This window comes from Labrus mixtus, chromosome 1, assembly GCF_963584025.1.
Source record: "Labrus mixtus chromosome 1, fLabMix1.1, whole genome shotgun sequence".
NCBI lineage: Eukaryota > Metazoa > Chordata > Actinopteri > Labriformes > Labridae > Labrus > Labrus mixtus.
Window position 1 is genome coordinate 5970419 of NC_083612.1, and position 11000 is coordinate 5981418.

At 45.4% G+C, this 11000-nt stretch overlaps 1 protein-coding gene across 2 annotated transcripts in view; it reads right to left on the minus strand.

Moving 5' to 3' along the window:
- Window positions 1-1669: 1669 nt before the first annotated feature.
- LOC132976108 (multiple epidermal growth factor-like domains protein 11) overlaps window positions 1670-11000 on the minus strand; it is a 117606-nt gene continuing 108275 nt past the window's right edge. The window contains exons 20-26 of one of the 2 annotated variants that reach the window (XM_061041034.1): window positions 10343-10471; window positions 8944-9177; window positions 7624-7778; window positions 7224-7293; window positions 5985-6038; window positions 2970-3188; window positions 1670-2283 (exon numbers count right to left, since the gene is read on the minus strand). In XM_061041034.1, coding sequence (XP_060897017.1) covers window positions 2093-2283; window positions 2970-3188; window positions 5985-6038; window positions 7224-7293; window positions 7624-7778; window positions 8944-9177; window positions 10343-10471 — 1052 coding nt within the window. In that variant the 3' untranslated portion in view covers window positions 1670-2092. The remainder of the gene's footprint in view (window positions 2284-2969; window positions 3189-5984; window positions 6039-7223; window positions 7294-7623; window positions 7779-8943; window positions 9178-10342; window positions 10472-11000) is intronic. The other variant, XM_061041043.1, reaches the window with a different exon arrangement.

Genomic DNA, 11000 nt, shown 5'->3' on the forward strand with positions numbered 1-11000 from the left:
AAACACAAGCAGGATCAGGGTTTACTGAACCAGACGGGACCGCTTGGTGGAAAGGGGGCTTTGTCTTCGTCTTGTTGGGCTCTGTCCAGGTGTTTGGAGTTGACATGTGGGCGGAGCTGGGAGGGTCGTCAGCTGATACCCACTAAGCTGAGTAAGTCCTTCAGAACGGCATGAATGCTCTAACTTTTTTTAACTTTTCCTTTGTGTGGTTAGACGCTGTTCTTCTGAAGTTATTTCATATACATTTGATTATTTCAGATAATTAAGTATTAGTTTGACTGAGAGTCTCTGTGTGGCCTTCGTCTTTGGTGCCAGCCATGAGCCAGGTCATTGGCCTCTTCACAGGAAGTGATCCGCCTCACTGCTTGTAAAGCTTCAAAACTGCAAAGACGAGACAGAAGGCAACTTTTCTGATTGTAGATTATTGGGAACTCTATAATCTATTCCCTTATTTTCTGTCAACGTTATGATGTTTAAATCAAATTAAATGTGTATGTTTTAAACAATGACCACTTGTTAAACTACTCTCTAACATTTTGACTTTTAAAAGTCAAGTTAAAAGCTTTTCTGTTTGGACTACTCTTCAGGTTGGTTCCAGGAGGTTTCAAACCCTGCAGGGGAATTCTGCAGTTTCCACGCTTTAGTCGTCCTCAAAGCTGACCAATCAGAGCGAGGGGCTTTCAAGGAGGAGGGGGTCAAAGGGACGGGAGTAAGAAACGTTTGTTTCAGATGGACGCTAAACTGAGCATCTGTGTAGAAGTTTTTCACACAACTGAGTGTGAAGTGAATACTGTGTTCGACAGTAGTATTCAGTAGGCGGTTTCGGTTTAATTTCGGATTTTGGGTCGGCACCTGAAGTGAGCAATCACATTTTAAGGTGGGCCATGCCCCCCCCTGGACACCCGTCCAGACACGCCCCTGCTGAATATTGTCAACATTCTGCTGCTTTCTTCCCTTCACGTTACAGAATCCTAAATCTGAAGGTGTTGAACATTTCCAGAAGTCTTACGGGGTTTTGGGAAACTGTGATCGACATTTGAGATTTTAAAGTAATTAATAAAAGATTCTGAACATCATCAGGTTATGAAAAAATCTACATTTACCCAGAATGCACCTTTCAAAATGAAGTGGTTCACATGTTGAGACAGTCAGATGACAGGGTGAACAAAAGAAGGGAATTCTCGGCTAACTATTTCAGCTTGAATCATCTTTGGCATGCACGTGTATTAAGCTCGACTCAACGAAAGAAAAATCAAAAACAATCACCACTAGTGTACAGTCAATACACAACTCTGTCTACACAACATACAAAAAGAGAACGTCTTCAGGGACCCTCTGCAGGATCTTCACATATGTAAACAGGAAATAAGAAACCATGTGTAAAAATACCCGCCCCCTGCAGGTAGTCTGCTCACACTGCAGTCTGTGTGCATGTCTTCACAGAGTCCCACTCAGGGACGAGGAGCACCTTTTTTTTTTGTTCTCCAGAGTTGAGGCTGTACAAGTCGTCCGAAATGATCCACTCAGTCCAGGAAGTGAAGCGGTCTCATGCTTTGAGGTTTACACTCCGGCTTCATGAAACAGTCCAAACCACAAACATGAACATGAGAAACTCATTCACTTTGTTTTATCAAGTCATCTTCTTTGACTTTATGTCTGTAGACCCACCGTGTAGATTCCCTCTGATGGTTTTTTTTTTAAGAGGGGAGTTTACTAAAAAAAACACAAATATGTCGAATGAACTGATTCAAGAACAGCTCCAAGTGTTCAGATATAATACAGAAATAAAAGATGAAACCACCGTGCAGCAGTCACAGTGCTGCAGGCAGGTGATCTCTCTCTCTCTCTCTCTCTCTCACACACACACACACACACACACACACACACACACACACACATACACACACACGCACAGCCAAACAAATACACAAAGATAAATAAATAAATAAACATCAGCTGAAGTGAAACACGTCATTCAGCTCGTTGTCCTGTTTCAAGAACAAAATAGAAACTGTGTTGTGTCTTGATTAAAAGTTTCCTGGATCAGGATGAACTGGGAGCACCGGTCCGGGGGGGATGGGGGTTAAGGAGTTTAGAGCAGTGAGCTGGTGGGGCTGCCGGGCAGGGGGGGGCTGTGGCTCTGGGTGTGGGAGGGGCTGGGGCGCATGGGCAGCAGGTCGTAGTGGCTCGGGATGTGGCTGTTTCTGGGCAGGTCGTACGGATTCTGAGGGTAAGTGGGGACCACGACGCCGCCCGCTCCCTGCATGATGCTGATGGTGGGTTCTGGAGGGAAAAAAAGAGAAATGGGAGAAGAGGAATTTAAGAAGTTCTGATGTGGTTAAGTTCATTTATTAATCACTGCTAAAGAAAAAGGTGGAACGTAGTAAAAAGTTGGGATGTTAATCGTCTGAACCGACTTCTCTACGGGTAAGAAACACTCAGAATAAACTCAAATTGAGCAAAATGTACTCAAAATGGTGGTGTGGCTAACATTAGCAGTTCTCCCTGCAGGTTAAGTCCACATGCCCGTGCTAAATGTGGTCACTCATCGCTCTGGTCGATCAGCCCGTTTAAGCTGACTCAGCCTACAAACTGCTTTGCTCCTAAGAGATGCTCTCTGCTCACTGTGCTCGTTTACATCCAGGTATAAGAGTGAGGAGTGAAGAGTGAGCTTCAGCCCGTCGCTCCGCAGAATCCCCTCTTAATTTAATAATATTTTCATACTTACTGTTACCCTTTTAAGTTTTCGGTCGATTTATTTGTTTTCTAAAAGCCTTCTAGTCGCTGTGATGGCAACAGGTGGAAGAAAGAGTTCTGGCAATAAGTTAACTTCTCGTGCAACAGACATCGAGGAACTTGCCGAGCTAGTTAAGCTCAAAAACATTTCCTCAGTTATAAAAACTTTTCATGAACATAAAAAATATTTCAGGAAAAAAAACGATGTTTGAGTAAAAGCTGAAACGTTGTACCCATGTCGTAGACGTTCTTGGCGGGCGCTGTGGTTGTGGTGGTCGTGGTGATGATGGCGGCGGAGCAGCAGTGCGTCATGTGCTCGTGGCGAGCCGGCGACTTCATCTCCACGTAGCTGCTCTCCGTGTGCTTGCAGAGACCGGGGGGGTCGTTGATGGTGGCGTACGGGTTCTCACTGTTCAGGGAGCAGGTGCTGGACAGCGAGCCCTTCATGTAGTCTGACAGAGAGAGAGAGGAAACACACGGGTCGTTTAACCTCAGAGTGCAGAGAAACAACGCTCTGCGCTTTAAATGACAGAGCTCTTAGGAGTGAACGTTGGTAATGATGGGAACAGTGAAGAGGCTGCTCGTCTCTGAAGGTCTGCAGCTGACGCTCAGTGTCAGCGGCTCGGAGAGAAAAGCCTCCAACAGACAAAACTAGAAACCTTTTTAAAATGCTTAAAGACACTCAGACATTTTTCTGTTAATTTAGAGGTTACAGATATTTATTTCTATGTCTGAAACATTTTAGCAGGGAGGTTATGAATTAAACAGACTTCCTGGTTATCTGGAGAGCTGCCGTAGCAATCGCTCTCATGTCTGTGTTCTGAGCAGGACTCGTCTCTGACGTCAGTCCTGAAAGGTCAAGCTGTCATGACAGTAAATTACATTTCTGGTTCGAGGATAAGGCTCCCATTATTCAAAAATGTTTTCTAGTTTGTCTAAAAAAAATGTCACAAACAGAAAGTCTACTCAGCGTCCTGCCCTGTCTGTGACACTCTGTGATTACTGAAGATGTAGATCTTTAAAAACGTCACAGAAACATCGAACTGGAGTTTGAGGAAAAGCTCACTCAGGTGTGGATTTTACATCTGGAGCACCGGGACATATCCCAGAGACCTGAGGTAATATTTGAGCTGCTATGAGCCGTTAATGTGAGCGGCAAGAATGAGTGAATATCTTTCTGAACGCAGGAAGTATCATATGCTAGTGTGACTCTCGCGGTTGGTTTAGACCAAGACCAAGACCAAGACCAAGACCATAAATAGGTTGCGACAGGTAGGTCACCATTTTTTCATGAAAATTGTTGTGTTTAGGGGGCGTGTCACTCACTTAGACCGTAACTCCGGGAAGGATGCCGCTGTAACCCGGGGATAAAAATCAAAACTACAGATGAATTGAAGTAATTTATTCTTTCAGCAAGAAAGTTCTTTTAGACGTGGAAAAATAGCCGATCGGCGGTGGTCTTGATTGGTGGACAGTCTGAGACCGAGACAAGACTGAGTAAAAATTATTTTGATTCCGAGACGAGACAGAGACCTTCAAAAAGTGACCGATTTCAAGTACTACATCACTAATGGACGGTCATAAGAAAAAGGACAGGTGGAGCAGAGAGGGAGAGGATAGGAAAGAAAAAGGCCCTCGTCACAGACACAGCCAAATGCTTCAAACTCAGTGACATGTTCGCCACTGAGGGACCAGTTTAGTCTACACAGACTCTTCAACAGCTGTTCTCTGTAGTTTCTATCAAATGTGACACAAACAGGAGGAAGTGGTGCAAACGTTAGGGACTATTTTCAGCAGCGGATGAATACATAATTGTCGATCTAATGAGCATTCAGAGCAGCAGGACTGAACAGACGACTTCATGGTTAGGGTCACGTTTTCACAGGATTTGATACAAAGAGGTAAAATTCAGAACATCAACATTTAACTGGTTCTTCATAAACAAACAGAAATGTTAGAGGAATCATCACATCGGTGGTCAACAGAGGTGAAGCTGCACACTCAACAGAAGCAGCTAAAAACACACAGAAGGGTGTAAAGAAGAGACAATCTGGGAAATCAAACGACAGGAAAACAAGCTGCATTCAGTTATTGTGAGGGAGAGATTTTATCCAGGTGAGTTTTGGAGGTGTGGGGGGGTCAGAGAAGGAGGAAGGACCCCTGCCCCCCCCCCCCCCCCCCCCCCCGGAGACAGGGGAGACACACAGAGGAGAGGAATCAGGTTCATCCTGCAGAGACACAAACACACAAATCAGTTACAATCATTTTAAACAGACGAGGACGAGCTGAGCATTCAGGTACAAACATGCGATATGTGCACTTATACTGTAGCGTTACGGAACAACCTCGCCGATAACACGAGAGGGGAATCAGTTTCATCTATTAAAGGGACAATCTAAGGTCCCTGCTGACTTTAAATGAAACATTTGCTCCGGAGCTGTACCTAAAGCTCGGGTTGGAAACAACAAAGCGTCCTCCCTGAATGGGGCAAGTCAACGCCTCGCCAAAAAAACGGCTCCAGACATGTTGGATGAAGTGTGGAGCCGCTGACAGCCCCGGAGTGATTTAACCGCTGCTTATACTTTATTTACAGAGCTTTTATTTTGAAGGCACACAGAGGTGGAAGTGTTCTCCTCATCACTGGAAAGTTTTAGCATCACGTCTCTTATAAATACCGCGGCGCAGTTACCGCCAACTCTCAGCAGAAGGTTATCGCTCCACTAGTGTTTTTTAATTCAATCTTTTTCTTAAAAGGATTCTTTGTTGCATAGAAAGAGGACTCTATTTCCCTAAATGACTACATGAAGGCTAAAAGATAAGGCACAAGCAGCTCCTGTTTGCGCTTCAACGCAGTTTGGGGAGCAATTGGACTTTGGCGGTTTGGACTGCCTACTGTCAGTGCGCCCTTAGAGATGTGGTCACAGTGTTTCCTGTTTTTGCAAGAAAACCTCTAAACTACCAACGCTAGAAGTCTATATTTGTAGACTCAGTATTCCACTTGAGTAGTCCGATTTCACAATCCTGAACTTGATCAAAAAACATTTAATCTGGAAATCTTGAGTCTTATTTCATAGTTTATATTCCCTCTTTTGTTACATGTGACATGCAGGAATCCAGAACCAGCATGACTTTGATGGACCGGGATCTGCAACATGAAGCATGGGGGTCAAAGTGTAAGACAAGCAGTGATTGGCTGCACGGTCAGAGGTTGCTGATGTCACAGAGGTTCACTGAACCTCACACCGTACCTCTGTAACGCGGCTCCACGTGGTAACTTAACCGCCGGTTGATGCAGTAAACACCTGCACACAAAGCAGAGAGAAAAAAAGGATCAGTACCAGGTCCAGTTTGAATACCTGTTAGTTAGGATCAGTACCAGGTCCAGTTTGATGACCTGTTAGCTAGGATCAGTACCAGGTCCAGTTTGATGACCTCTTAGCTAGGATCAGTACCAGGTCCCAGTTTGAATACCTGTTAGCTAGGATCAGTACCAGGTCCAGTTTGAATACCCGTTAGTTAGGATCAGTACCAGGTCTCAGTTTGACGACCTGTTAGTTAGGATCAGTACCAGGTCCAGTTTGAATACCTGTTAGTTAGGATCAGTACCAAGTCTCAGTTTGACGACCTGTTAGCTAGGATCAGTACCAGGTCCAGTTTGAATACCTGTTAGTTAGGATCAGTACCAGGTCTCAGTTTGACGACCTGTTAGCTAGGATCAGTACCAGGTCCCAGTTTGACGACCTGTTAGCTAGGATCAGTACCAGGTCCAGTTTGATGACCTCTTAGCTAGGATCAGTACCAGGTCCAGTTTGATGACCTGTTAGCTAGGATCAGTACCAGGTCCCAGTTTGATGACCTCTTAGCTAGGATCAGTACCAGGTCCAGTTTGAATACCCGTTAGTTAGGATCAGTACCAGGTCTCAGTTTGATGACCTGTTAGCTAGGATCAGTACCAAGTCCAGTTTGATGACCTGTTAGCTAGGATCAGTACCAGGTTCCAGTTTGATGACCTGTTAGCTAGGATCAGTACCAAGACCAGTTTGATGACCTGTTAGCTAGGATCAGTACCAGGTTCCAGTTTGATGACCTGTTAGCTAGGATCAGTACCAGGTCCCGAAGACGGATCAGAGCAGCAGAGCAGACTAGCATGAGTCAGCAGTTTGGATTTTACAGAGTTCAGGAAACATATGTAGGTAAGAGTGCATATTGTGTTTGTTAAATCTGCTCAGTAAAATACGTCATATCCTGAGTTAAGATTATTGTGATGCTAATTCTGTTAGCCAGTTTATGGCATTTTCCAGTATTAGTTAGCATCAAGCTAACAGACTTAGATATAAATCCCTGAACATCTGAAGAACAATGCAATTTCAAGTGATTAGCATTCCCTGGCCCAATTCGCATCATGTGTTGCTATCCTTTAGCGCTAAGTGTAACTGTCTGAGTAAAAACAAATATTCAAAGCAGGATGGGGAGAAACTTATACCGACCCAGATCACTGAGGTTACAGTAGGCCCCCCACTCTGGAGCACTGTTCCTGTGTCGCTTCTTCGTCTTCATCTGAGGAGAAATATACAAAGAAAATGAACTCATCAGAGATCAAATGCTGCAAACAGTCAGAGAGAAATTACTCAATTCTCTTACGTTTCTCTTGAAGCGTTTAATTTAAAATGCTAAACTCATTCTAGTTTTACAAACCTTCATTATTTACTTTCTTTCTCCTCCTTATCTGTCTTTGTGCTGCTGAAACATCTCCTCTCTGCAGATCAATAAAGTCTTCTCCTATCTTATCTCATCTCATACTGACTTTAAGGAAACGTGTCCGCACCCTGCAGCTCAAACTAACAGACTGTGAGAGTTTTCCTCGGGTGAGAGAGTCCTTGAACGCACCTTGTTGGAGGTCCTCTTGTCGGGCTTGGCGTAGTGCGCGGCGTAGGTGCAGGGCCCCAGGGTGCGGTAGCTGGGGTTGGAGAAGCAGCGTCCTACAGAGCTGTTACTGGGAGAGGAGTCTGCAGAGGAGAGCAGGCCTGTGCACTGCAGCCCTGCTGTCATACCAACACCACCGTTACCTCTCTTTATTCAGCATTAAGATATACAGGACATGCACGTGGACACACAGGCTGACAGCCTGAAAGGAGGTTAAGACGAAGGAGGAAGCTGGAAACATCACGAGATATCAGTAAATCATCTCATCTCTGTGAAAGAGCCACACACACAAACACACATTCAAATCCTCATAAAGTGACGATCAGAGCTGGAAGAAAAAAAGACCTGAAGAGGAACCAAGCCCCCAGAATCTACCCTGGAATTGAACATTTTAAATGGTTAATGTTTCAACATGGACAATACTGAGGGAGGGGATGTGAAGACCCGCCCACTCACTTCTTCATGCCGTTACCATCAACAGCAAACAGTCTATGTGACACACACATGAACTGAGTAACACGTTTAACTCGTTATTTAGCCAACAGCGACGACTCGAGAAGCAGCAGTGAAAGTTTACAGAGAGAAATGTGGCTTGAGGGTGCGTCAGTAGCCTAGTTGTTAGTGCGGCCGGCCTGGGTTCGAGTCTGAACTGTGGCTCCTTTCCTGATTTGTCATTCCCAACTCTCTCTCTCTCTCTGTCCCTGATTTCCGACTCTATCCACTGTCCTATCTCGCAAATAAAGGCATTAGCCCAAAAATAAACCTTTAAAAAAAAGAAAAAGAACTGTGGCTTAAAGTCGAGGAATTCTCTCCTCCAGAGTATCTGTTTGTTTTTTTGAACCAGGCTGTAAACATGTTAATCTCTGCTGTAAAAACAGGCTTTTTTAGAATGGGTGTGTATGTGACTTCCTGTGCTTCTGCAGCCAGCCTCTAGTGGACACTCGAGGAGCTGCAGGATTTTGCACTTCAGCATCGGCTTCATTTTTCAACACCGGAGGTTGCTGCTTGATATTTCTAACACAATGTAAAGAATTGAAATACTTTGTGCTCAGATATCGAGACACTTCTTAATACCCACATGCAGACGGTCTGGGGGTAAAGTTACCTGGATTCATTTTCATCAATAACACTCAACATCTCTGTAGGGTCCATGCTGTTGAACACATTGAGTTAGAAAGATGCCGAGGATGGGCTGAGATTTCCAAACTGCCTGGATGTGTGAAAAAACAGTACCTGGAATTTAAAAGAAGGTAAACAAACTCGTCTGCAGTGCGTCCGTCTCACCTGAGAGGGAGTAGTCGGTGGAGTTGATGTGCAGGGCGGGGGTGTAGGTGACGTTGGGGACGTGGTGACCCTTCTCTCTCTGTCTGAAGCGGAACCAGACGACGAGGCCGAGCATGACCATGATGAGCAGCAGCAGGAAGATGATGCCCAGCACGGCGCCGGCCGACTGACGCTCCGAGGCCAGAGCCGGGCTGATCTTTGTGTACGGGTTCAACTCCTCCATCATCAGAGCCGCTGACGGGACGAAACCACCGCAGAAATAAATAAATCAACAAATATTTTGAGGTTTTACAAAATGTTTATGCCTGGGGCGCAGATGGCCTAGCGGTTAGGTCGCGCCCCATGTACAGACTTAGGAGGCTATAGTCCTCCAAGCAGGCAGCCCGGGTTCAAGTCCAACCTGTGACTCCTTTCCTGCATGTCATTCCCAACTCTCTCCCGACTTCCTACTCTATCCACTGTCCAATCAAACAAAGGCAAAAGCATAAAAATAAATCCTAAATGTTCTTATCAGAGTGGAGCTGCTACACTGGGAGCATCCAGAGCAGTTAGGGGTTCACTGCCTTGAGTGCTCAAGTGCTCGAGAAGTGATCTGGCACCTCTCCAGCCATCAGACCAACTTCCATATTTGGTCCGCACCGGGACTTAAACCAACAACCCTCTGGTTCCTTACCCAAGTCCCTATAGACTGAGCTACTAAATAATTTTAGGTTTTACAAAATGTTGTTGCTTCAGGAAATGTTTGTGCATGTTACAAAATGTTTTATGAAATGTGTGTGTACATGTCTTTGAGCACCAGTGACGAGGTCATTGAGAGGGCAAAGTAACGTCCTTCTCTATGATGATGTTGGACCCCTAGTAGCTCTAATGGAAGCTGTCTGTGTAAGTCTAACTCTGGTCTCATAATGTTTTTTATACTCAGACAGAGGGCGATAAATCATTGCACCTGTCGGCTCTCAAACTCATAAAGCATGCACACTCTTGACTAATTCATCCTCTCTGATGACTTCAGAAACTGTCTGGAATCGATCAAGAATCCACAGAAATGACAGAAAACAATGGTTAGCATGTGTTTGTCATTTTGACTGAATTCATGATTTTTTCAGTGTTTGAAGAGTGAACCTGTGACTGACCATAAACATGAATTAAATCAGGACAGAATGCAGAAACACATCAGTGCGTTATGTTTCTTTGTACCTTTGTGTTATAAAATCAAAGTTTCTGTCATGCAGACGTCCGTGTGTGTTTCTTCTTTTAATTCTCTTTAAAATCGAATGCATGCGTCCGCCTCTCATCTCCTTCTTCAGAATCTATTTGAACCTCCCTATGAGCCCTCAGAGAGGAGCCTCCAGCTCCACGCTTCACCCCCCCGTCCCCCTACAGATCCATTAGTCCTCACCCTGGTCACAGCGGATCCCTTTGAAGCCGATGCTGCAGTAACACGTTCCCGTCACGTAGTCGCAGGTAGCGTTGTTCATACACTCGCACAGCTGCTGACAGCCGTAACCGAACGTCCCCGCCGGACACTCTGAGTGAAGAGAGGAGGTCCAACACAAGACGTTTAGTGTTTACATTTCAAGTAAAGACACATTTCATTATTTATCAGTTTAAGCTGCACTGTCTCATCGTGTCTTCTTTCTTTAATGTCAGCAGCTGATTGGCTGCTGCTCCAGCTAAAACCAGGAACAGTTAACTGTCGATATTGTGTCCATCCATCCAATATCTATACAGCTTGTCCCGTTAAGGGTCGTGGGGGGCTGGGAGGAGGAGGAGGAGGAGGAGGAGGAGGGGGAGGAGGAAGAGGAGGAAGAGGAAGAGGAGGAGGAAGAGGAGGAAGAGGAAGAGGAGGAGGAAGAGGAAGAGGAGGAGTAGGAGGAGGAGGAAGAGGAAGAGGAGGAGGAGGAGGAAGAGGAAGAGGAAGAGGAGGAGGAGGAGGAAGAGGATGAGGAAGAGGAGGAGGAAGAGGATGAGGAAGAGGAGGAGTAGGAGGAGGAGGAAGAGGAGGAAGAGGAGGAGGAGGAGGAAGAGGAAGAGGAAGAGGAAGAGGAGGAGGAGGA